General features: G+C 40.5%; 2 protein-coding genes across 2 annotated transcripts in view; one reads left to right on the top strand and one right to left on the bottom strand.

Annotated features, from left to right (window-relative positions):
- Nucleotides 1–20,472, top strand: part of LOC133657761 (bone morphogenetic protein receptor type-1A-like) — a 56,471-nt gene extending 35,999 nt beyond the window's left edge. The window contains exons 3-13 of the mRNA XM_062059457.1: nt 5,166–5,378; nt 11,740–11,902; nt 14,174–14,276; nt 14,361–14,460; nt 14,874–14,961; nt 15,030–15,165; nt 15,257–15,449; nt 16,948–17,245; nt 18,377–18,552; nt 19,426–19,556; nt 19,635–20,472. Coding sequence (XP_061915441.1) covers nt 5,312–5,378; nt 11,740–11,902; nt 14,174–14,276; nt 14,361–14,460; nt 14,874–14,961; nt 15,030–15,165; nt 15,257–15,449; nt 16,948–17,245; nt 18,377–18,552; nt 19,426–19,556; nt 19,635–19,760 — 1,581 coding nt within the window. The 5' untranslated portion in view covers nt 5,166–5,311 and the 3' untranslated portion in view covers nt 19,761–20,472. The remainder of the gene's footprint in view (nt 1–5,165; nt 5,379–11,739; nt 11,903–14,173; nt 14,277–14,360; nt 14,461–14,873; nt 14,962–15,029; nt 15,166–15,256; nt 15,450–16,947; nt 17,246–18,376; nt 18,553–19,425; nt 19,557–19,634) is intronic.
- An 869-nt stretch (nt 20,473–21,341) lies between these two features.
- rps27a (ribosomal protein S27a) lies at nt 21,342–27,396 on the bottom strand. Its single transcript, XM_062059454.1, has 6 exons — nt 27,332–27,396; nt 27,167–27,231; nt 23,835–23,889; nt 23,569–23,654; nt 21,603–21,734; nt 21,342–21,535 (listed from the first exon to the last, which is right to left on the bottom strand). The coding sequence occupies exons 2-6, from the start codon at nt 27,212–27,214 to the stop codon at nt 21,386–21,388; spliced, it is 471 nt and encodes a 156-aa protein (XP_061915438.1). The 5' UTR covers nt 27,215–27,231; nt 27,332–27,396; the 3' UTR covers nt 21,342–21,385.
- Between the last annotated feature and the right edge of the window lie 248 nt (nt 27,397–27,644).

The following is a 27,644-nucleotide window of genomic DNA, read 5'->3' as shown; positions in this document are numbered from 1 at the left end:
GTCTATATTCAGTAGTGGTGGCTTAGCTAACAATAACTGCTTTCATTCTGACCACACTGCATGCTGGAGCCTACTTTAGCAAGGACTTGTTGACACAAACTACACTATACGTGCATTCACTCTTTTCTGTGTTGTTGTTTCATGCACTTACTATACTACACTCTTTGTGTTGTTTCATGCACTCACTATACTACACTCTTTATGTGTTGTTTCATGCACTCACTATACTACACTCTTTGTGTTGTTTCATGCACTCACTATACTACACTCTTTGTGTTGTTTCATGCACTTACTATACTACACTCTTTATGTGTTGTTTCATGCACTCACTATACTACACTCTTTATGTGTTGTTTCATGCACTCACTATACTACACTCTTTGTGTTGTTTCATGCACTCACTATACTACACTCTTTATGTGTTGTTTCATGCACTCACTATGCTACACTCCTTATGTGTTGTTTCATGCACTCATTAATTTACACACTCTCTGTGTTATTGTTCCATGCATTCATTCAGGCCTCGAATTTTAAGTTTTTAAGGTCAAAGCAAGTGTTTCCTTAAAGGAGGGTTCATATTATAGGGAACCAAGGCAAGTTAGAAGGGCATCAAGGCAAACATCATACATTCACGCTACATTTTTCTGTGTTTCATGCATTCACTTCCCTACACTCTTTTCTATGTTGTTGTTTCATGCGTTCACTCTTTCTGTGTTGTTGTTTGTTTCATGCATTCACTCTTCTGCACTCTTTGTGTTGTTGTTTCATGCATTCACTCTTCTACACTCTTTCTGTGTTGTTGTTTCATGCATTCACTCTTTTACACTCTTTCTGTGTTGTTGTTTCATGCATTCACTCTTTTACACTTTGTGTTGTTGTTTCATGCACTCATTCTTTTACAGTTTTTCTGTGTTGTTGTTTCATGCATTCACTCTTCTACAATCTGTGTTGTTGTTTCATGCATTCACTCTTCTACACTCTTTGTGTTGTTGTTGTTTAATGCATTCACTCTTTTACAGTCTTTCTGCGTTGTTGTTTCATGCACTCATTCTTTTACAGTCTTTCCGTGTTGTTGTTGTTTCATGCATTCACCCTTCCACACTCTTTCTGTGTTGTTGTTTCATGCATTCACTCTTCTGTACTCTGTGTGTTGTTTTTATTTCATGCATTCACTCTTTTACACTCTTTGTGTTGTTGTTTCATGCATTCACTCTTCTACACTTTTCCTGTGTTGTTGTTTCATGCATTCACTCTTTTACACTCTTTCTGTGTTGTTGTTTCATGCATTCACTCTTTTACACTCTTTCTGTGTTGTTGTTTCATGCACTCTTTCTTTTAGTCTTTCTTTGTTGTTTCATGCATTCACTCTTCTGCACGCTTTCTATGTTGTTGTTTCATGCATTCACTCTTCTACACTCTTTCTGTGTTGTTGTTTCATGCATTCATTCTTTTACGCTCTTTGTGTTGTTGTTTCATGCAATCACTCTTGTACACTCTTTCTGTGTTGTTTCATGCATTCATTCTTTTACGCTCTTTGTGTTGTTGTTTCATGCAATCACTCTTCTACACTTTTTCTGTGTTGTTGTTTCATGCATTCACTCTTTTACACTCTGTGTTGTTGTTTCATGCATTCACTCTTTTACACTCTTTGTTTTGTTGTTTCATGCATTCACTCTTTTACACTCTTTCTGTGTTGTTGTTTCATGCATTCACTCTTCTGCACTCTTTCTGTGTTGTTGTTGTTTCATGCATTCACTCTTCTGCACTCTTTCTGTGTTGTTGTTTCATGTTTTCTCTCTTCTACACTGTGTGTTGTTGTTTCATGCATTCACTCTTCTACACTCTGTGTTGTTGTTTCATGCATTCACTCCTCCACACTGTGTTGTTGTTGTTTCATGCATTCACTTTTTTACACTCTTTCTGTGTTGTTGTTTCATGCAGTCATTATTTTACAGTCTTTCTGTGTTGTTGTTTCATGCATTCACTCTTCTACACTCTTTCTGTGTTGTTGTTTCATGCATTCACTCTTCTGCACTATTTCTGTGTTGTTGTTGTTTCATGCATTCACTCTTTTACGCTCTGTGTTGTTGTTTAATGCATTCACTCTTTTACACTCCTTCTGTGTTGTTGTTTCATGCATTCACTCTTCTGCACTCTTTCTGTGTTGTTGTTTCGTGCATTCACTCTTCTACACTCTGTGTTGTTGTTTCATGCATTCACTCTTCTGCACTCTTTCTGTGTTGTTGTTGTTTCATGCATTCTCTCTTCTACACTGTGTGTTGTTGTTTCATGCATTCACTCCTCCACACTGTGTTGTTGTTTCATGCATTCACTCTTTTACACTCTTTCTGTGTTGTTGTTTCATGCAGTCATTATTTTACAGTCTTTCTGTGTTGTTGTTTCATGCATTCACTCTTCTACACTCTTTCTGTGTTGTTGTTTCATGCATTCACTCTTCTGCACTATTTCTGTGTTGTTGTTGTTGTTGTTTCATGCATTCACTCTTTTACGCTCTGTGTTGTTTAATGCATTCACTCTTCTACACTCTGTCTGTGTTGTTGTTTCATGCATTCACTCTTCTACACTCTTTGTGTTGTTGTTTCATGGATTCACTCTTTTACAGTCTTTCTGTGTTGTTGTTTCATGCACTCATTTTTTTACAGTATTTCTGTGTTTTTGTGTCATGCTTTCATTTTTTTAAACTCTTTCTCTCTTGTTGTTTCATGCATTCACTCTTCTACATTCTATCTGTGCTGTTGTGTCATGCATTCATTCTTCTACACTCTTTCTTTGTTGTTATTTCATGCCTTCATTCTTCTACATTCTTTGTCAGTGTGGTTGTGCCTGGCTTGCCTACAGGCTGCTTTAATGGGAGAACACACGCAGTCAACAAGATGGTGTATTTAGTATTGTCTCGTGATCGCGTGTGTTTCATGTTGAAGCGAGCATGGCTGCACCACACGTGTTCTCATGCTATGGAGTGTTTTCAGAGGGAAGTGGACGTAGGATGGGCCTTTATCACGGAGGGGGTCAGCTTCCTGTTTCGCCACAAAGTCCTTCCTGAACCTGTCTGGTCTTGTCCACGGTCCAAGGCGTCTTGTGTGAATGTGTCTTTGTGTGTTATCTGACCAGGACGCCGCTTGTGTTGTTGCTCAGTCTCGCGTCACAAACAAACGTCTTATCAACACTCATGTGTGCAGCATCACGACAACAATAAGACTGCAAACTCAGATTTCACAGCAGCTTAAGACCAGTCCGAAAGTAATCAAGTATTTAAAATCAGTATTTAATCCCTTGGATGTCTACGTTTATTCTAAAAGTGTGAGTTTTCTCTTGGAAACATTTTCATGAATCACATTGCACACTCAATGAACTCATAGCCTTATTTTGGAGGAGCACCCACAAGTGCTCTGAACAGATGTCGACTTGTGCTACCTAGCACGGCTGCACATGTGCATAACAAGAAATAATAAAAACCTGGACAACTGACTGTAAACCTTGGAAACATGTTTGAAATGTTTTAAAATGCTGAACTTTGAATTTTTAGGGTCAGCAAGACCACAAGAATCAAAGCAGCGCCAACACCAAGGAACCGGTACTTTTCAAACAGAGTATAGTACCGTTTTTGATTCATTAGTACCAGTATACCGTACAACTCTAGTGGCAGCTTACTCGTATATCTTGTCTATTGGACGAGCTCATATGGATCAATTCCACCTATTTTAATCATTATTTTTCAAGTAGCGAGCCTTTGGAATAGGGTACAGTTTGTCGCAGTACGGTCCCCAGTTTGTTGCTCTGTCACATTAACGTGTGTACAGTACCGCCATGTAAACCAAAGCTTTAGCCCAGTGTTTTTCAAACACTGTGCCGTGAGATACAGTCTGGTGTGCCGTGGGAGATGATCTAATTTCACCTATTTGGGTTAAAAAATACTTTTTGCAAACCAGTAATTATAGCAAATGATGTGCTGTTGTTGAGTGTCGGCGCTGTCTAGAGCTCTGCAGAGTAACCGTGTAATACTCTTCCATATCAGTAGGTGGCAGCCGGTAGCTAATTGCTTTGTAGATGTCGGAAACAGCGGGAAAGTGTCTAATGCTTAAACCAAAAATAAACAAAAAGTGAGAGCCCCTAAGAAAATTAATTGATGCTTAGGGAAGGCTATGCAGAACGAAACTAAAACTGAACTGGCTGCAAAGTAAACAAAAACAGAATGCTGGACGACCGCAAAGACTTACTGTGTCCACAATGTACATGACATGACAACAATGTCCACTCAAAGAAGGATAAAAACAACTGAAATATTCTTGATTGCTAAAACAAAGTCGATGCGAGAAATATCGCTCAAAGGAAGACATGAAACTGCTACAGGAAAATACCAAAGAAAAGAGAAAAAGCCACCAGAAATAAACACTACTCACAGGAAAACAGCAAACAACTCAAAATAAGTCAGGGGGTGATGTGACAGGTGGTGACAGTACACCTACTTTGAGACAAGAGCTATATTGATGCATGCTTGGTTATGGTTTAAAGTCATATCCAACAATTGCGACAACAACTTTTTCAACTGAGCTTAGTTTTTTATTGATTTCCGCTGGTGGTGTGCCTCCGGATTTTTTCAACGCAAAAAATGTGCCTTGGCTCAAAAAAGGGTGAAAAACACTGCTTCAGCCGACAAAAATGTCTACCGCCGCCCCACAGTGTATTGCGAAATCACATGCCCTTTGGAGCCCTGTGGAATTGATTAGAGAAGGTTTAGTGCGTACAAACATACTGAGTGGACGTGTATAGTGCCCACTCCTAGCTAAAGATGTGTGAAAAGTGGGTCACAGGTCCGACCTGCGAATGGAAAGTGACGGATGCTGGCTGGGCCTTGCCACTAATTCCCTCACACACGACCCCTTCCCTAAACGTCCGACCCTCACGGCGCCCCCTAATTGCGATATGTGGCTACGAGTGCCGTGGCAGTAATTGCACAACATCTTGGACAAATAAGTCGGTGCTTTGTTGGATCGATACTCGCCCCGCAGAGGACCCGGTGTCACGCCACATTTAACTTGGGGGGCCAAGGGAGGTGCAATCAGATGCAGGGAGAGACGAGCCCGTAGAACACGATGCTGACTATGTTGTCGTTGGTGTGCTGTAACAATGTTCTCTTGTCTCAGTGCTGCAGGTCCAAGGAGCCACTGAGCCACAACAACTTGTCATATTGTGATAGCAGCCCTCCTCTCACCGCTCTGAGACCTCTGGACCGCAAAGTTCTATCATCCCCCTCCCACTTCTGGCTCGGTCCGTTTGTTGCTGCTGCAAGATGGGAGGTCTTCTGCTGCGTCTGGCCGTCATGGCCGCCTCGCTGCTGATGGTCCTCAGAGCTGAAGGTAGGGCTGGGCGATATGGCCTTTTTTTAATATCTCGATATTTTTAGGCCATGTCACGATACACGATATACAGTATATCTCCATATTTTGCCTTAGCCTTGAATGAACACTTGCTACATATAATCACAGCAGTATGATGATTCTATGTGTCTACATTAAAACATTCTTGTTCATACTGCATTAATATATGCTCATTTTAAACTTTCATGCAGAGAGGGAAATCACAACTAAGTCAATTTAGCAAAAGAGTATTTATTAAACATTTATTAAGCAGTGGCACAAACATTCATGTCATTTCAAAACAAAAAGTGCAAGATTGTCAGAGACATTTTAAAACAAGCTATGAGTGCACTTTTGTGCATGATGTCACTAATATGACATATCAAAACAACACTAAATTAAAGTGCACTTTTTGTACCGAACGCCACTACAATAGTTTAAAACAAATAAAGTGCACTTTTGTGCATGATGTCACACAAGATATTTAAATAAGTGTCAAAGAAAAATGAGCTGCATAATAGGAAATCAAATAGTGTATGTCCTTCGCTATGTGGTAGGTTCCTGCGGACGTTATCTCCTTCTGTTGTTGACTATTTTTTTCATACGGTGTTGATGTGGAAATGGTTGCCTTGGCATTTTGTTGGTGTGGCACCGAACGGAGATGTTGACATGCAGAGTTTCAAACACTCTTCATTCTCTAGCGGGTGACTTTTCAAATGATGCTACAAATTAGCAGTAATGCTACTTTTTGTAGCAAGGCTTTTGCCCCACACTTGACAAATGACTGTTGTCTGTTCGACATCTTCCCGCTTGAAGCCAAACCACCGCCAGACGATGGACCCTGTGCTGTTTTTCTTGGGAATTAATTCTTCCTTCATTTGTTACCAGATTCGCACATTCTTTCTCTCGTATTACCACTCGCACCACAGCTAACGTTACCCATGCCGCTACCTCTCTGCTCCGCGAGGGCGTATACGTAGGTGACGTATGTAAGAAGGTGCGCTTGTTTTACGTCTCTGTGAGAAGGAGAGACAACAAAGAATGAGAAACGCATGTACACTACCGTTCAAAAGTTAAGGGTCACCCAAACAATTTTGTGGAATAGCCTTCATTTCTAAGAACAAGAATAGAATGTCGAGTTTCAGATGAAAGTTCTCTTTTTCTGGCCATTTTGAGCATTTAATTGACCCCACAAATGTGATGCTCCAGAAACTCTGGGTCACGAGCTGAACTGTTTTCAGATGTGTGAACATGATTGCACAAGGGTTTTCTAATCATCAATTAGCCTTCTGAGCCAATGAGCAAACACATTGTACCATTAGAACACTGGAGTGATAGTTGCTGGAAATGGGCCTCTATACACCTAAAAACCAGACATTTGCAGCTAGAATAGTCATTTACCACATTAGCAATGTATAGAGTGTATTTCTTTAAAGTTAAGACTAGTTTAAAGTTATCTTCATTGAAAAGTACAGTGCTTTTCCTTCAAAAATAAGGACATTTCAATGTGACCCCAAACTTTTGAACGGTAGTGTAGTGTAATGCCCGCAGCTAAAAGCAACTGCGTGACAACGTATACTCGATTATATCACGATAGTCATTTTCCATATCGCACAGAGACAAACCCGCGATACAATATATCGATATATCGCCCAGCCCTAGTAAGTACTACGTCCAAGTCACGTCCACCTGTAGCTTCTCCTTTCACTGGGGCAGGGAAGCGTACATTCGGGCCAAGACAGACCAATGTCGAGCAGTGACTAAGTCTGTCGTCAAAAGATTGCACCAATTTGCCACAGTGCTCCTGATATTCGGTAGGTGAATGTTCAATTGCAGTCACAGAAAAGTTGCCTGTTTTCCTCCCACCACATTCTCACTCATTCGTTCTATTATACAGGTGAAACTCAATTTGCCTTAATTTTTTTTATGTTAATGTATTATTATTTAATATATATTATTGTTTTAGTTGCTTAAGAGATATTCCTGGCTCTGAATTTGCTCATTGCTATTTTTATGTTTTTGTGCATTATTTGTTGCCGTCATCATTAAACGAACAGGTTACTCATCAGTTACTCAGTACTTGAGTAGTTTTTTCACAACATACGTTTTACTTTTACTCAAGTAAATATTTGGGTGACTATTCCTTACTTTTACTTGAGTAATAAATCTCTAAAGTAACAGTAGTCTTACTTGAGTACAATTTCTGGCTACTCTACCCACCTCTGCCTAAACTTAGCTAAATTGATGCTAATCCACCTTTTTGTTATTTTTTTTTTACCAAATAAGAATCAATAAGAGAACCGATAAAGAACCTAATCGTTAAGCAGAATCAAAAGTGGAATCTGAACCGCAAAAAATCTGATCAATTGCCATCCCAACTGATAAGCAGGAGTCACGTCGTCCTCACCAACCTCCTTCTGCGCTGCGCTCCTCGCTGCAGGAAGCTGTTGAGCTGATTGCTGCCGCTCTCCCTTCCTCTTTGCACATGAACCATTTCCTGTATGACACCGTAGGAGCTGTCGGCGGCACTAAACGCTCCAAACAGCCATTGTTCTCCGGAAATATCCCTCAGTCCCTCCGGAGACATACTCGCCCCTTGAAAAGTGCTCGTTTCCCCCTTGACCCAACTTTTTTATGTCCCAGGCCGCAGAACACGATTCTCCTCTTTCATCAGAATTGCGCCTTTATTTACATGTTCAGAACATCTAGTTGGTTAGAAAGCAGCATTTTAGAAGTAAACATCTCCATTGTGTTGAATATTCCATGGATGAATGTGCAGTATTAATGTTACATTCATGTTTACGCCAACACATTTCAACGCAAAATCAAAGACATGAATGAAGTTCTGTTGTTCTTTTAACCATGTTTAGTGTCTAAAAAAGCGTTATAATCTAATCCATTATTATTATTATTATTATTATTATTGAATAAACTTCAAATGTAAATGTGACAATAATCATATTCAACTCCTCTAATTGTGTGTTTCATTCATAACAAGTTCCTTTTCATTTTATTTTATTTTTTGTCCTGTCCAGCTTCTCAGGCAAATCATATAGTTGATGTACCGTATTTTTCGGTAATGTGTTAATAATTTCACACATAAGTCGCTCCTGAGTATAAGTCGCACCCCCTCTTGCCCAAGAGGGGGATAAGACAGAGACAAAAACAACAGCAAACACAACAATAACAACAACAACAATAGAGCGACATCAGCAAATACGATATGTACAAATATGATGGTCAAAGTGATAGCAAAGAAGCAGTTAGCGAAATAAATAATAATACAGAAATGACAATTATTAGCATTATTACACTACAAATGGATCAATACAAATACCAATAGAAATAGCGCTATTAAAGGCCTACTGAAATGAAATTTTTTTATTTAAACGGGAATAGCAGATCCATTCTATGTGTCATACTTGATCATTTTGCGATATTGCCATATTTTTGCTGAAAGGATTTAGTATAGAACAAGGTCGATAAAGTTCGCAACTTTTGGTCTCTGATAAAAAAAAAAACTTGCCCCTACCGGAAGCAGCGTGACGTTGTCAGTTGTTCACTCCCTCATATTTTCCTATTGTTTTCAACGCAGCTAGAGCGATTCGGACGATTACCCCATTAATTTGAGCGAGGATGAAAGATTTGTGGACGAGGAACGTTAGAGTGACGGACTAGAATGCAGTGAAATACATATTTTTTTTCGCTCTGACCGTAACTTAGGTACAAGCTGACTCATTGGATTCCACACTTTCTCCTTTTTCTATTGTGGATCACGGATTTGTATTTTAAACCACCTCGGATACTATATCCTCTTGAAAATGAGAGTTGAGAACGCGAAATGGACATTCAGTGCCTTTTATCTCCACGACAATACATCGGCGAAATGCTTTAGTTACGAGCTAACGTGATAGCATCGTGCTTTAACTGCATATAGAAACAAAAAAAATAAACCCCTGACTGGAAGGATGGATAGAAAATCAACAATACTATTAAACCGTGGACATGTAAATACACGGTTAATGCTTTCCAGGCTGGCGAAGGTTAACAATGCTGTGCTAACGACGCCATTGAAGCTAACTTAGCAACTTAGCAACCGGACCGCACAGAGCTATGCTAAAAACATTAGCTCTCCACCTACGCCAGCCAGCCCTCATCTGCTCATCAACACCCGTGCTCACCTGCGTTCCAGCGATCGGCGGAAGGACGAAGGACTTCACCCGATGCGTTTGGCGGCCCGGAGACGTAGGAAGTCAAGGTGAGGGCGGCGGCTAGCGCGTCTGCTCTCCAACAAAGTCCTCCTGGTTGTGTTGCTGTAGTCCGCTGCTAATACACAGATCCCACCTACAACTGTCTTCTTTGCAGCCTTCATTGTTCATTAAACAAATTGCAAAAGATGTCCAGAATACTGTGGAATTATGAAATGAAAACAGAGCTTTTTGTATAGGATTCTACGGGGTACCATAACTTCCGTTAAACTGACTTCGTCACGCGCATACGTCATCATACCGCGACGTTTCAGCCGGATATTTCCCGGGAAATTTTAAATGTCACTTTATAAGTTAACCCGGCCGTATTGGCATGTGTTGCAATGTTAAGATTTCATCATTAATATATAAACTATCAGACTGCGTGGTCGGTAGTAGTGGGTTTCAGTAGGCCTTTAATAATGAACAATACCAATAATTTACCTCTATTATCAACAATACAGTTGTTCAAATGCAACAATACATATACGTAATGATAACTAGAGATACAAAAGAATGCCGAAAAATGGAGGGGAAGAAAGAGAAGCAACCTGTATTAACCTTGTAGATTGTTATAGTAACAATAGGTTAAGCTTTGTCAGTGTGCCATGTGTTATCCAGTTTACCCTAGGGCAACAACGTTAATATATGATTGATGAAACATGATTATGTGCATGAGCATAACAAGTTCCTAAGCTGAAGCTGACTTATTCATGTAACAGGATTTTACCATATTATTATTAATTATAGTTAATTATTAAATACATTTATGCAAACATATTGACACCTAACACATTACAGTCATTCTACAAAATAACAGAATAAATAACATAACAAATAATGTAGATATAGTGTAAATACTGTGTGATGGAATAATAAATGAGTGTTCTTTTCATGGCCTGCAGAGGATGCGAATAATGTAACTTCCTGTGGGTCATGTGACTTGTGGAATGGTCCACATTTTTCAGAGTATATGAATAATGAGTGTAGTTCTCCTTTAAAACCTCTAAAGGCTTAGTGGCCACATGCGTGGACAGCACCTTTTAGCTCTTATTTCCAAAATTGTGTACACTACTGAATTGGGGTCTTATGGCCGCTTATGTGGACACTTATACTGCCATCTAGTGGTGTCAGAAGAGTATAACATACAAAAAAGTGTAAAAATAAGAATTAGCATGTCACTAAACATGAAGTACACACCTGTGTACTTATGGACTAAGTACATCACATCAAAAGATGATTCTTAGTTTTTATTGTAATTAGGGTCCAAGAAGCCCAAATAGCAATGAGAAATTTAAAAAAAAGCATGTAAACAAACAGCTTGGGCCTTAAGAGGTTAAATCATCATATTTTCATGGTAAAGTTTAATTTTAGGAAGCAAGAACTAACAACAATTGTTATTTTTCTAGTCTTCAAAGTAGTTTGATTTAATATTTTCAATTGTATTAACAAAATATTTATTCTCATCAATGTGCAGGACAATTTGATTAATAACAAATATGTTTTACATTTCATTTCATACATTTTCACACAGCAAGTTGTTCTTCACGTAAATAAACATGACACTGTGCCTTTAAGTGTGCGATTACCCAGCGTGCTCCATGCCAGACCTCAGTCTCCGCTCTGACTGGCGCTCAATCAAGCGCGCACACACACTGCAGCCTTTTCCAAACACACACACTTTCTTTCCACCGTAGTGTGCACACACGATGGAGTTAAAACAAGTAAAACATGTCATAAAAGTGCTCATTAACATATTTTATTGTACACTTTGGAGACACATGAATAACATTTACGGCAAAACTAACATTTTTCATCATCTTTACAAACATGATGAAAAATGTTAGTTTTTAGTGTGTGCGAGCCTGTGTGTGCACGTTGCTATGCCGACCAGGCAGCTGGAAGTGTGTGTGCATGTGTGTGTGTTGTGCGTGAGTACATGTCCTTACATGTCAGCATGTTGTTGCTGTGAGGATGGAATGCAGAAGACAGAACGCAGGAATGAGATAAGAAAGATGGAGGAGGAAGACTCCTCCTGGGTATTTGGAGTAGGATGTGTCACATGTCCTACCATGTCAGTCTGCTGCTGACCGCACCTTTGTTTCTCTTTCCAGCCGCAGGTCAGAATCCCGACCACGTCCTTCAGGGCACGGGCGTGAAGCCGGAGATCCGGCGGCCCGGCGAGGATTCCACCATCGCGCCCGAGGACGCCGCCCGTTTCCTCAGCTGCTACTGCTCTGGACACTGTCCTGAAGACGCCACCAACAACACGTGCCAGTGAGTCCCAACGACTACCATATTTCCCGGACTATAGAGCGCGCCGGGAAATAAGCCACACCCATAAAAAAATCTGTATATTACCTGCACCAGACTAAGCTGTGGATATAGTTTAGTTTATTATTTCTTCGGTCAGTGGTCAACAAAATAAACAAACAGTTGTACATTCATAAATTGAAAATGTTGCAGACCGAAAGGGTTTAGACCAGTGGTTCTTAACCTTGTTGGAGGTACCGAACCCCACCAGTTTCATATGCGAATTCACCGAACCCTTCTTTAGTGAAAAATAAAATGTTTGTTTTTTTTCAAATTCAAGACAAAGTTACATGTTTTTGGTAACACTTTAGTATGGGGAACATATTCTAAGTAACAAAGACTTAATTTTGAGTTATTTGGACACAAGGGGAACATATTCTAAGTAATAAAGACTTAATTTAGAGTTATTTGGTTAGGGTTAGGGTCAGGATTAGAGGGTTAGGCCATACTTAATAATGACTAGTTAGGAGCCAATATGTTACTAATTTGTATGTTAATAAGCAACTAATTAATGGTGAATATGTTCCCCATACTAAAGTGTTACCATGTTTTTTTACTAGTGCATAAAATGAACCGTGCATGAACATCACCTTGTTCAAACAACAAAACCAACACAGTGCATAAACTCACAACAAATTACACACCTGCAAACCAGTCAGCTGTTGCCGTATCCATAATACGCCGATAGGGGGAATTTGTATTTACACGATGAGTCGGGTGTGTTTTGACCTCCGCCGAACCCCTGAGGCCCACTCACCGAACCCCTAGGGTTCGATCGAACCCAAGTTAAGAACCACTGAAGTTGAACACTTATTGCGCCTAACCCTATAAACAATGTCAAATACAAGATGAGCTTCCAAAAATTATGAAATTTCCTCTGCACAACATATTATAAATACACCTTGTACACAACATAAACACTGTTCAATTATATACACAGTAAAGACATGTGAAATATTCTTGTACACGTGTTGGTTAAACCTTTGGACCAATTATATACCGTATTTTTCGGACTATAAGTCGCAGTTTTTTTCATAGTTTGACCGGGGTTGCGACTTATACTCAGGAGCGACTTATGTGTGAAATGATTAACACATTAGCGTAAAATATCAAATAATATTATTTAGCTCATTCACGTAAGAGACTAGACGTATAAGATTTCATGGGATTTAGCGATTAGGAGTGACAGATTGTTTGGTAAACGTATAGCATGTTCTATATGTTGTAGTTATTTGAATGACTCTTACCATAATATGTTACGTTAACATACCAGGCACGTTCTCAGTTGGTTATTTATGCCTCATATAACGTACACTTATTCCGCCTGTTGTTCACTATTCTTTATTTATTTTAAATTGCCTTTCAAATGTCTATTCTTGGTGTTGGGTTTTATCAAATAAATTTCCCAAAAATGCGACTTATACTCCAGTGCGACTTATATATGTTTTTTTCCTTCTTTATTATGCATTTTCGGCCTGTGCGACTTAAACTCCAGAGTGACTTATAGTCCGAAAAATACGGTATTTACACAGAAATATTTAGTCAGTGTTTATTTACACAACTTAATTGTCTGCAACACGGCAGTAAAACGGCTGATCAAACAAAACAGAAGTCATCGTCATGGACCCACTAGCTGCGGAAGCTAGCTCTCCAACAGACTCAATAACTCCATGATGACGTTTTGGTGCATTTACTGAGAAATTTGGGAAACTGAAACAATACAAAAAGAATGCCATTGTAAGTTAATAATACTAACACAGACACTCGTACACCTGTTAGCATATTAGTTAATGCTAATGATGCTGGTTTCATTACATTACGATAGCACTTACAAATATGCATGAAAACACTCCTACAGACATCACATGTGGGACACTTTCATAAGTAGGAATTGTTTTGGTTATATTGTAAAACTTATAAACGTTGCTCGGCGTGACGAATGAAGAATCCATAGAAGTAGAAACGCTATGGACGACTAGAAGACGTTGAAAGCTCAGTCTAAACAGAAGGACAATGCAGTACTTGCTGTGAGAAAACTCGTCCAAAGGATGGCGCCATTGCACAAACAATAACACAAATTTTTGGTGTTTTTGTTGTTGTTTTTATAGCGACGAAAAATCCATAATTAGCCGCACCGTTTTATAAGCCACAGGGTTCAAAGCGCAGGAAAAAAGTACTTCTGCTCTTCAAGCGTTTCAGAAGGCGGAAGTAAATTCGATTGCACTTGTTCCGCAGAACCAACGGTCAGTGCTTCGCCATCATCGAGGAGGACGAGCACGGCGAGCCCATCCTCACCTCGGGCTGCATGAAGTACGAAGGCTCACACTTCCAGTGCAAGGTACACACACACACACACACACACACAGCAAGACAGGATTGATCATGCCGATATGATCAATAAATGTGTGTGTTTAATGGACAGGACTCTCCCAACGCTCAGACCAGGAGGACCATCGAGTGCTGCAACACGGACTTCTGCAATCGAGACCTGCAGCCCACACTGCCCCCGCAGGAGCCTTCTGGTACTTACACTTGCTATTTAAGTGCGCTCACAGTCAGAAGTACTACAAGATGTCGCACTCGAAACGTCCCCATAGTCGCCGTCTTGGCTTTGAAGTGGAAAGGGGAGGAGCTACCAGTCAAAAAGTGACACTTGGTTTGAAGCAGGAGTGCACACAAGCCAGAATACGTCACAATAAATTCATTTAGAATGATTCTACAATGGAAAAATAGAGAAAGATATTTCATGTGCTGATAATTCTCCATCTCCATTTCATTATGAAGAAGCTAAATGATATTAACATCGTATCAGTAAGTGTGCAATTACAGTAATGTATCGGGGACAGTACTATACAGCACACAGTGTACTTATTGAAGTGTACTGAGACAAAGTATTTTAATGGAAACTAATCGCCTACCTCCATCTTGTTTGCAGAAGGCAGCCCCCACTGGTTGGCCTTCCTGGTCTCCATGACGGTGTGCTGCTGCACGCTCATCTGTGTCACTGTGGTCTGTTACTACAGGTAACGCCTCAGCATCACCATGGCAACCGTGACACACCTTTAACTGTGTGTGTGTGTGTGTGTGTCAGGTATAAGTGGCAGAGTGAGCGTCAGTGCTATCACAAAGACGTGGAACAGGAAGTGTTCATCCCCGCTGGGGAGTCCCTCAAAGACCTCATCCACCAATCCCAGAGCTCTGGCAGCGGCTCTGGGCTCCCCCTGCTGGTAGGAACACGACACCGCACCACTTTTGGCAGCCATGTTGATGTGTGGTTTGACGGCGACGTGACAACGTGACTCCTGCCACGGCCACCAGGTTCAGCGTACCATCGCCAAGCAGATCCAGATGGTGCGTCAGATCGGGAAAGGTCGCTACGGCGAGGTGTGGCTGGGCCGCTGGAGGGGAGAGAAGGTGGCAGTCAAAGTCTTCTTCACCCGCGAGGAGGCCAGCTGGTTCAGAGAGACCGAAATCTACCAGACGGTCCTGATGAGACACGACAACATCCTTGGTAACTGACATCATGTGCTCATCAACTATTAACTATACCGGGAATCTGCATCCACGCATGATATCATCGCTGATGATGATCATATCGTCACTCATGATGATGATATCGTCACTGATGATGATGTCACTAATGATATTGTAACTGGTCATGTGATGTTGACATCACTGATTATGATGACGTCACTAATGATATTGTTACTGTGGATTTTGACATCACTGATTATGATGACACCACTGATGATGTCACTAATGATGATAACGACATCACTGTTGACTGTCAATAATGACATTACTAGATGATGACATCACTGATGACAATGATGACGTCACTGCTGGTGATGATGATGATGACGTCACTGGTGATGATGATGTCGTCACTCATGATGATGATATCGTCATTAATGATGTTGTTACTGGTCATGTGATGTTGACGTCACTGATGATGATGACGTCACTAATGATATCGTTACTGGTGATGTTGACATCACTGATGATGACGACCTCACTTGTGAACGACATCACTGATTATGCCACTAATGATGATAATGACATCACTGATGACTATATCAATGATGACATTGCTAGATGACGACATCACTGATGATGATGATATCTATGATGATGATGATGACGACCTCACTTTTGTGGACGACATCACCGATTATGTCACTAATGATGATAACGACATCACTGATGACTATGTCAATGATGACATTACTAGATGACGACGTCACTGATGATAATAATGACATCTATGATGATGACGTCACTGTTGGTGATGACGATGACGTCACTGGTGGTGATGATGATGATGCCACTGATGACGACCTCACTTTTGTGGACGACATTACTGATTATGTCACTAACGATGATAACGACATCACTGATGACTATGTCAATGATGGCATTACTAGAATACGACATCACTGATAATGATGACGTCACTGGTGGTGATGATGATGACACCACTGATGATGACGACCTCACTTTGTGGACGACATCACTGATTATGTCACTAATGATGATAACGACATCACTGATGACATTACTAGATGACGACATCACTGATGATAATGACGACATCTATGATGATGACGTCACTGGTGGTGATGATGATGACGCCACTGATGACGACCTCACTTTTGTGGACGACATCACTGATTATGTCACTAACGATGGTAACGACATCACTGATGACTATGTCAATGATGACATTACTAGATGACGACATCACTGATGATAATGATGACATCACTGGTGATGATGATGACGCCACTGGTGGTGATGATGATGATGACACCACTGATGATGACGACCTCACTTTTGTGGACGACATCACTGATTATGTCACTAATGATGATAACGACATCACTGATGACTATGTCAATGATGACATTACTAGATGACGACATCACTGATGATAATGATGACATCTATGATGATGACGTCACTGGTGGTGATGACATCACTGATGATGATGATGACTCCATCATTGACAGGCTTCATCGCGGCCGACATCAAGGGCACGGGCGCCTTCACGCAGCTGTTCCTCATCACGGATTACCACGAGAACGGCTCTCTGTACGACTACCTGAGGACGACCACGCTGGACACGCACACGCTGCTGAGGTTGGCGTACTCCACCGCCTGCGGTCTGTGCCACCTGCACACGGAGATCTACGGCACGCAGGGCAAGCCCGCCATCGCCCACCGCGACCTGAAGAGCAAGAACATCCTCATCAAGAAGAACGGCGCCTGCTGCATCGCCGACCTCGGCCTCGCCGTCAAGTTCAACAGGTTCAAACTCACTCTCCTCATTCATTCATTCACACACTTACTCACTCAGTCACTTACACACTCATTCACTCACTCTCACTCTGTCACTCACACTGTCACACACTCTCACTCACTAACTCATTTATTCACTCACTCAATCACCCACTCACACTGTCGCACACTCTCATTTCATTCATTCACTTTCACTCACTCACTCACTCACTCACTCACTCACTCACTCACACACTAATTTACTGACTCTCACTCTGTCACTCACACTTAGAGTCTGACATTCTCATTCACTCACACTGTCACTCACTCACTAATTCATTTACTCACTCACTCACACTGTCGCACACTATCATTATTTCATTCACTCACTCACTCACACACACACACTCACCCACTAATTTACTGACTCTCACTCTGTCACTCACACACTGTCACACACTCACACTCACACACTCTCACTCATTCATTCACTCACACACACACTCACTCAGTCATTCACACACTGTCACACACTCTCTCACATACTATGTGACTCACTCACTCATTTATTCACTCACTCACTCACTCACACTGTTACGCACTCATTCTTTCATTCATTCACTCACACACTTTGACGCACTCACTCATTCACTGACTCTCACTCTGTCACTCACACTGTCAAACACTCTCACTCATTCATTCACTCACACACTCTCACTCAGTCACTCACACACTGTCGCACACTCTCTCACATACTATGTGACTCACTGACTCACTCACTCACTCACACTGTCACACTCATTCTTTCATTCATTCACTCACACACTTTGACTCACTCACTCTCCCATTCATTCACTGACTCTCACTCTGTCACTCACACACACTCTCACTCATTCACTCACTCCGTCACTCACACACACTCTCACATACTATGTGACTCACTCACTCACACTGTCACACAAACATTCTTTCATTCATTCATTCACTCACACACTTTGACTCACTCACTCACTCACCCATTCATTCACTGACTCTCACTCACTCACACACACACACACACACACACACACACACACACACCATCACACACACACTCACACACACACACAGTCAGTGTCAGAGTGGCGGTGAGGTGACGGGTGTGTGTGTGTGTTTCCATAGCGACACGAGTGAGGTGGACGTGCCACTGAGTACACGAGTGGGTACCAGGCGCTACATGGCACCTGAGGTTCTGGATGAGAGCCTGAAGAAGAACCAGTTCCAGGCTTACATCATGGCTGACATGTACAGTTACGCTCTGGTCGTCTGGGAGATGACACGACGCTGTGTCACTGGAGGTACTACTTCTACTACTACTACTATCTATACTACTACTACTACTACTACTTACACACGACGCTGTGTCACTGGAGGTACTACTACTACTACTACTACTACTATCTATACTACTACTACTACTACTACTTACACTCGACGCTGTGTCACTGGAGGTACTACTACTAGTTATGTGTGTGTGTGTGTGTGTGTGTGTGTGTGTGTGTGTGTGTGTGTGTGTGTGTGTGTGTGTGTGCGTGCATTATGGCAATGCTTACTTAATGGGGACATCGCTCTGGGACCTCTGACGGTATGGGGACAAAAAAACAGGTCCCCTAAAGGGAAACCTTTTTAAATGATAGTCAGATCCATTCTGAAGATGCCTAAGTGATTTTTAATATATTTAATTAGAACTTTTTTTTTTCTTTTTTTTTAAGTGGTCCTCAGTAGTCACGTACAAATGTGTGTGAATTATGCAAAATGATTTAAATTTGGTCCCCATGAAGCATATGAACTATTTTTCCCCAGGGTCCCCAGTAAGAATGATTACTTTATCAATCCAGAGATTTAAAGACGTGTATGAGCTAACTGGGCAGTGGACATTTTACCTCTTTTTTTATGCCTCCACAACCTGTAGAAAGGCTGGTCCCCACAAGTCATGATCAAAAACTTGGTCTCCATTCCAAATGATAACCAGTATGTGTGTGTGTGTGTGTGTGTGTGTGTGTGTGTGTGTGTGTGTGTGTGTGTGTGTGTGTGTGTGTGTGTGTGTGTGTGTGTGTGTGTGTGTGTGTGTGTGTGTGTGTGTGTGTGTGTGTGTGTGTGTGTGTGTGTGTGTGTGTGTGTGTGTGTGTGTGTGTGTGTGTGTGTGTGTGTGTGTGCGTGCGTGCGTGCAGGGATGGTGGAGGACTACCAGCTGCCGTATTTCGACGTGGTGCCGTGTGAGCCGTCGTACGAGGACATGTTGGAGGTGGTGTGTGTGAAGGGACTGCGACCCACCGTGTCAAACCGCTGGAACAGTGATGAGGTGACACGGCGCCCCCTCTGGTGACACACACTCACTGTTTTGTATCCTAATTCTGTGTGTGTGTGTGTGTGTGTGCAGTGTCTGCGCGCCATGTTGAAGCTGATGTGCGAGTGCTGGGCTCACAGCCCCGCCTCCCGCCTCACCATCCTGCGCGTGAAGAAGACGCTGGCAAAGATGGTGGAGTCTCAGGACATCAAGATCTGACCTTCCAACCAAAGACGGCGCCTCGGGTCAGGACGAGGACGCACATCTTTTTCCCGGCGTGACGCTTTCTGTGAAAGCCAAGCGGGCGACGTCCTGTCTCGGCGGGAAGGAGGAGGCGGGGCCTCCGCATGACAATGGTGACACTTTTTAAAGCCCCGCCTCCTTCACCCTCCCCGCCCCCAAAACTTTTCAAGACAAGTTCAGTTCGGATTTTCCTCTTCCTCGTCGTCTTGGATGCGGTCGCCATGGAGACGTCCACCGTCCGCTTTGCTTGTCCTAAAGGATCTCATTGGTGGAGACAACCCTCAGTGGGCGGGGCTGACCTTTATTTATAACAAACACCTCAACAGGAAATAGGAGATCAAAGTGTCTTCTTAGCTTTGGCTCCTCCCACTGAGCTTCATACGTCCAATCAGACTTTGTAAATGTTTTTATTGAGATTTATTCTTCAGTTGCCAAGGATGTTCAGCAGTTACAAGCCACATTTGAACCAACAAATCATCTTTTTACATTTATTTGGTTGCGCTAAACTGAAGTTCAGAATGTTTTTCTGCCCGAGTGACCTTTTTTTTTGGTGTTTTTCTCTTGGAAATATGCAAGTATAGAAATATTGTGGTATGTAAAATGTTTTGTACTTCATCTGGTTGTGTTCACGTGTATCCACTTTGTCCATTGTAACAATTCCAAGTAAATATTATTTTTAGTACTCAAACTGCACATTTTACTCTTTTTGTTTTTTACCCTGAACAAAAGCGACCAGATTCCAGCAGCCCCAAAATAAAGTTCCACAAAACGAGATTGTTTGCTCTCAGCGACCCCTGCTGGCTGCCGAAATATTACACAGCCTACTAATATTATTTCGTTTCTATGACTACAGGGACTAAATATTGTCAGTACTTAAACTTAAGGAATATTTAGGAGGGTCATGTGACTATCAAGATACATCCCACCAATAGAGCAATAAGTTCCATCCATTTACTAAGTTGTCAACTTTAAAAAGCACTTTACATATTAAAAGATTGTCAGGTAAATTAGAAAATTCTCAAGCTTATTTTCTGCCCATTGAGCTCATTTTAAACCCTTTATTACTTTGTATTGCACTTAGTTGGATTGTAATTGACAACTTGTGAACTACAATTACTTTAAATATCCAACACAAAGTCAGCTTTGAGCACTAAAATTGCTGTGCAAAAATGCTAACATGTCAGTGGAAAGTACTTTTCTCCATCCATTTCCTACCGCTTGATACCCCTCTGAATCGCAGGGTGCTGGAGCCTATCCCAGCTGCATTCGAGGTACACCCTGCTATTACATAAATGTAACATTCAACTCATTTCTGTCCAACTTTGACTTGACAGTAATATTGTGATGAGTGTCAATCACAAGTGATTCATTGGATGTTGATGTACACATCGATACTGATATCTATCGATACCAGTACTTAAGTTATTTGAGATGGTTCTCGTTAGAAACAAAAGTAAATAATTGATATCTTGTAGGGAACTACTTTTCTTCCGCCATGTGAGTATGTGATGACAGACACAGGTAGGTGTTGTGTGAGGACAAAGGAGTCATGAGGTGTGAAATGAGAAACATTTGTCTTTATTCCCAACAGTCAGTCCATCTTACTTGTCCTCGGGCTTGTTGAAGCAGTAAGTCAGACAACACTTGCCGCAGTAATGGCGGTCAAAGTGGCTCGCCATGAACACGCCGGCGCCGCACTCGTCGGCGGGACACTCGCGTCTCAGGCGGTGGATTTTACCGTTTTCGTCCACCTGGGGAGAGGAGGGTAAAAAGAGTGAGAGGCGAGCACAACATCCTGGGAGAGAGACAAGTGAGTACCTTGTAATATTTCAGCACGGCCAGCTTGACCTTCTTCCTCTTGTGCTTGTTCTTCTTGGGCGTGGTGTAGGACTTCTTCTTCCTCTTCTTGGCCCCGCCTCTCAGCCTCAGCACCAAGTGGAGGGTCGACTCCTGGGGGGCAAACAACATGGTGTTAAATACCATCAATTCTTTTTCCAACACTTTGAACCCTGCAGCTTATAAAACAGTGTGGCTCATTTATGGATTTTTCTTCGCTGACGGCCATGATGTCAATAGTTTAAAATAAATGTTAGTTTGTGCTACGACACCATCTTGTGGAGGAGTTCACTCACTGCAGGTGCTGCAGTGTCCTTCCATTTAAAGCTTTCAACCGGAAGTAGAAGCGCCGTTCCATCTTCTAGCCATCCATAGCAGTTCTACTCTTATGGATTCTTCAAGCCAAGCAACGTTTGTAAGTTTAACAACATAACTAAAACAATTCTTACTTACTAAACAGTCCTATTTGTGATGTCTGTAGCACCATGTGTTTTGAAACAACGTGGCAAATTATGGATTTTTCTTCATATAAAAACAAAAACACCGAAAGGTTGTGTTATTGTTTGTGCAATGGCGCCATCCTCTGGACAAGTTTTCTCACAGCAGGTACTGCATTGTCCTTCTGTTTAGACTTGAGCTTTCAACGTCTTCTAGTCGTCCATAACGTTTCTACTCATATGGATTCTTCATTCATCACTCCAAGCAACGTTTGTAAGTTTTACAATATAACTAAAACTATTCTTACTAAAGTGTCCCATGTGTGATGTCTGTAGAAGTGTTTTCATGCATATTTGTACAGGCTAGCGTAATGCAATCAAGCTGGCGTCCTCAGCATTAGCTAATATGCCAACACATTTACCAGTGTGTGTTAGTATTATTAACTGACAATGGCATTCTTTTTGTATTGTTTCAGTTTCACAAATTCACCAAAACATCACCATGGAGTTATTGAGTCTGTTTAGCTGATTGGAGAGCTAACTTGCGCAGCCAGTGGGCCCATGACGATGACTTCTGTTTTGTTTGATCAGCCGTTTTACTGCCGTGTTACAGACACCGTTTGGACACAATTAAGGTATGTAAATAAACATTTACAAACGACTCATTTCACGACATGTCTGCGGCTTATAGTCCGGTGCGGCTAATATGAGTTTGACTTTATTTGGAACACGCATGCACAACATGATGCATCACAATTTCCAGTTTCTCTTTAACATGTTCAAAAAGGAGTAGGAAGAAGCAGAGTTTATTTAATCCTACCCCTTTTCTTTTATATAACAGTTGCTAAAACTTTTGTTCACTTCCTGTTCCCAATTTATTCACAATATACTCCATAAGTAATCACAATAAAAATAAATAAATAATACTCAGTGAAGTAAGTTATATTTCATATGGTGAGATGAGTAAGATTATTTAGAAAAAGAATGGATGGATGAAATAAATTCAGAATGTTTATCATGGTTCTTCTTCTTTGTAAACACTAAGTTTGAAGAGTTTCTTGAAGTGAATCATATTAGTACATTGATTGCTTTGCTTAATCCATTACATCATTTAATTCCACATACTGAAGGTCTTAAGTGTTGTACGTGCATATAAATGTTTTAAATTACATTTTTCTCCAAGATTAAATTTCTCTTTTTTTGAGAAGAATTGTTGTATATTCATGGGTAGCAGATTAATTAATTTTAGTTGTTTGCAAATTCACTATGTGGTGGAATTTCAGTATTTTTTTATTTTTGATCAGTTATATCCAACATGATGTATTATTATAACTGATCTTTTTTGTAACACCATTAGTGAATGAAGTGTACTGTATATGGAAACTTTTGTCAAGACAAACTTTGGAGGGTGTAGCTTGAATATCGTTGCGCTCTATAGTCCGGAAAATATGTCATCAATAATTATCGATATGGACCAATATGAAACACCTATATGGAGATAGTTTCTTCACCTTCTGGATGTTGTAGTCTGACAAAGTGCGTCCATCTTCCAGCTGCTTCCCAGCGAAGATCAACCTCTGCTGGTCAGGAGGAATTCCTGCACAGAAGCAGTCGTTACGTTCACATACTTGTTCCAGATAAACAATAAACTGCTCATGAACACTACATGTAAACATTTGCCAGCTAGCATGATACTATTCTTTTCAACTTTTTACTGTAGAATGTGAGAGCCGACATGCAGAAAAGTCATCAAAGAGGAAAATTACAACAAACTTGCCTTCTTTGTCCTGAATTTTGACCTTGACATTTTCGATCGTATCCGAAGGCTCAACCTGCAAAGATTTAATGCAAAGAAGTGAAGTTGGTGAAAATGTTCATGTGAAGGTTAGTGTTTCTGCAGACATCAGCAAATCTAACTTAATGCAACTTAAAATAATTTGATAGTCATTGATTCAACAAAATTGTAGTAAGCATTAGACAAGAATAATGTTCAGTAGTTTACATTAACTGTGGCCAAGTTAAGCACTAATCTAATTATAATGCACATAACTATCAAATGCAATTATCATTTTCCGATACTGTAGTATTTTAGGTTAACATCAAAATATAACAGACTGTTAACAAAAATTGCACATCATTAATTTTGGACATCTTAATATGCAGTTATTTTTTTACCCCAGTTGGTTTGTTTTGCTGTCTTTTCTGTTACCAATAGTAAATGAATGAATTGTAGATGCCTCTATAGCAGTGTTTTTCAACCACTGTGCCGTGAAATTGTCTGGTGTGCCGTGGGAGATGATGTCATTTCACCTAATTGGGTTAAATCTGCGGTCCCCTCCAAGGTTTCTCATTGTTGTCCCATTGGGTTGAGTTTGTTCTTGCCCTGATGTGGGATCTGATGTCGTCATGGCTTGTGCAGCCCTTTGAGACACTCGTGATTTAGGGCTATATAAGTAAACATTGATTGATCGATGCAGCGTTTGGAGCAGAAAGCGTCCACAAAGTACATCCGTACATGATATGACAATCAACAATGTCCCCACAAAGAAGGATACTCAGTCTTGGTTGTAAAAACAAAGCAGATGGGAGGAATACGAAAGACATGAAACTGCTACAGTAAAATACCAACAAAACAGGAATAGCCACCAAAGATAAGAGCGCAAGACAACTAAAACACTACACAGGAAAACACCAAAAAAGTACAAATATGTCACTATGTGACAGTACACCTATGAGACAAGAGCTACACTGATGCATGCTTGGTTATGGTTTAAAGTCATATCCAACAATTGCGACAACAACTTTTTACTGTCAATATTTGCTGCCGAGTTTCATTTTTTTATGTTTTCTGCTGGTGATGTGTCTCTGAATTTTTTCAATGGAAAAAAATGTGCCTTGGGCCAGAAAAGGTTGAAAAACACTGCTCTATAGGTCGTATTCAACACTCTTTAAAGCCTTATTTTTCACACTTTAATGAATAATATTGCCCCACGGAAGGCGAATTAAGGTTGACTTCTTGAGTGCAGCTATAGTGATGCATGCTTGGTTACAGTTTGAATTCATATCCAATTGAGAGAACAACTTTTTATTGTCAATATCGACTGCTGAGTTTTATTTTTTTAAATGTTTTCTGCTGGTGGTGTGCCTCTGCATTTTGCCTTGGGTCAGAAAAGGTTGAAAAACACTGCTCTATAAGTCGTATTCAACACTCTTTAAAGCCATTTAAGGCCTTATTTTTCACACTTTAATGAATAATATTGCCCTGCGGAAAGCGAACTAAGGTTGACTTCTTGAGTGCAGCTATAATGATGCATGCTTGGTTACAGTTTGAATTCATATCCAAAAATTGCGAGAACGACTTTTTATTGTCAATATCGACTGCTGAGTTTCATTTTTTTAATGTTTTCTACTGGTGTTGTGCCTCAGAATTTTTTCAATGAAAAAAATGTGCCTTGGAACCTACCACATAGCGAAGGACATACACTATATAATTTCCTATTACCGTATTTTTCGGACTATAAGTCGCAGTTTTTTCATAGTTTGGCCGGGGGTGCGACTTATACTCAGGAGCGACTTATGTGTGAAATTATTAACACATTACCGTAAAATATCAAATATTTAGCTCATTCACGTAAGAGACTAAACGTATAAGATTTCATGGGATTTAGCGATTAGGAGTGACAGATTGTTTGGTAAACGTATAGCATGTTCTATATGTTAGTTATTTGAATGACTCTTACCATAATGTTACGTTAACATACCAGGCACGTTCTCCATTGGTTATTTATACCTCATATAACGTACACTTATTCAGCCTGTTGTTCACTATTCTTTATTTATTTTAAATTACCTTTCAAATGTCTATTCTTGGTGTTGGGTTTTTTTAAAAAAATGTGCCCAAAAAATGCGACTTATGTTTTTTCCCTTCTTTATTATGCATTTTCGGCCGGTGCGATTTATAATCCGAAAAATACGGTATGCAGATCATTTTTATTTGACAGTTATTGAAATATCTTGTGTGACATCATGCACGTTATATGATTTAAACTATTGTAGTGGCATTCTGTACAAAAAGTGCACTTTAATTTAGTGTTGTTTTGATATGTCATCTTAGTGACATCATGCACAAAAGTGCACTAGATAGATAGATAGTACTTTATTAATAGCTTGTTTTAAAATGTCTCTTGACAATCTGGCACTTTCTGTTTTGAAATGACATGAATGTTTGTACCACTGCTTAACTGTTTAACAAATACACTTTTGGTAAATTGACTTAGTTGTGACTTCCCTCTCTGAATGAAAGTTTAAAATGAGCATATATTAATGCAGTAAGAACAAGAATGTTTTAATGTAGACACATGATCATCATACTGCTGTGATTATATGCATCAAGTGTTCATTCAAGGCTAAGGCAAAATATCGAGATTAGGTCTGCAATTTACAATTAATTTGATAATTGATTAATCTGTTGATTATTACTTTAATTAATCAATTAATAATTGGATAAAAGCCACAAACTACAAACTTCTATCCTTTCCAATATTGTATTGAAGAAAAAAAACGGCATACTGGCACCATACTTACTGTTTATTGTTTCTCGGGTGTTTGTAAATGTTGCAGTTAATATATAAAGGTTTATAAAAAATAAAATAAAAAAGTAGAATCTGCGCATGCGCATAGATCCAACGAATCATGACTAAATTAATCGCCAACTATTTTTATAATCGATTTAATCGCTTAGTTGTTGCAACCCTAAATTAAAGGCCATATCGCCCAGCCCCAATTCAACACTCTTTAAAGCCATTTAAGGCCTATTTTTGGCACTTTAATGAATAATATTGCCCCGCGGAAAGCGATATAAGGTTTACTTATTAAGTGAAGCTAAGCTAGCTGCTGATAGCACGTGTTTACGGTGCTCGGCTAGCAGCTAGCTTAGCTTCGAGGACACGACGGGACCGAAAGTGCGTCCAAGCCGGCATTTAGCCGACATTAAGACGCGGCGGACGTTTCATTGAGTGCGGAACACAAATAGCAGCAGGTCAGCGACATTTTGTGGACATTTTTGATGCTTGAAAAACGTGGAAGACGAGCGGCGGCCGCGTCGCTCACCTCGAGGGTTATGGTCTTCCCCGTGAGGGTTTTGACAAATATCTGCATCCTGGCGTTCAATCCACCTGCACCGGACAAGCACAAACAAACATGTCACCTCGCGTCTGGCCTTTAAAATGTCTTTTATTAGATATAATTAAGCGAAAACTCGGAGCGCCATCTTACCAGCGGTTCACCCTAATGGCGGATCATGAGAAGAGGGCTTTCAGGCGGAGCGACGGGGTTTTCTGCCCGCCTTTCCACGGGTTAGGCGACTCCTCAGATGCCTGATTTTAAAAAATATATATATATATATTATTGACTTTGTTGAAAGTGTAAACAACAATTGTTATTTTTACAGTTAAATATACACACAGGTACAGAATAGTATTCAACGTTGTGTCTGAAAACGTACAAAATTCAACGTAACCATAGCAACACTGGCAATTGCCCTCGTTATTGACACCGGAAGTTAAGCAAGGAAACCACTGAAGTAAAT

This window comes from Entelurus aequoreus, linkage group LG09 (genome assembly GCF_033978785.1).
Source record: "Entelurus aequoreus isolate RoL-2023_Sb linkage group LG09, RoL_Eaeq_v1.1, whole genome shotgun sequence".
NCBI lineage: Eukaryota > Metazoa > Chordata > Actinopteri > Syngnathiformes > Syngnathidae > Entelurus > Entelurus aequoreus.
Note: the sequence above shows the minus strand (reverse complement) of the source record. Positions and strands in the feature narration are given on the sequence as shown.

Coding starts and splice junctions, on each gene's coding strand:
- rps27a (XM_062059454.1), bottom strand. CDS start 27,214: ATGCAGATATTTGTCAAAACCCTCACGGGGAAGACCATAACCCTCGAG. Junction 23,655..23,834: donor CAAAATTCAGGACAAAGAAG/GCAAGTTTGTTG, acceptor GCTTCTGTGCAG/GAATTCCTCCTGACCAGCAG. Junction 21,536..21,602: donor CCGTGCTGAAATATTACAAG/GTACTCACTTGT, acceptor TCCTCTCCCCAG/GTGGACGAAAACGGTAAAAT.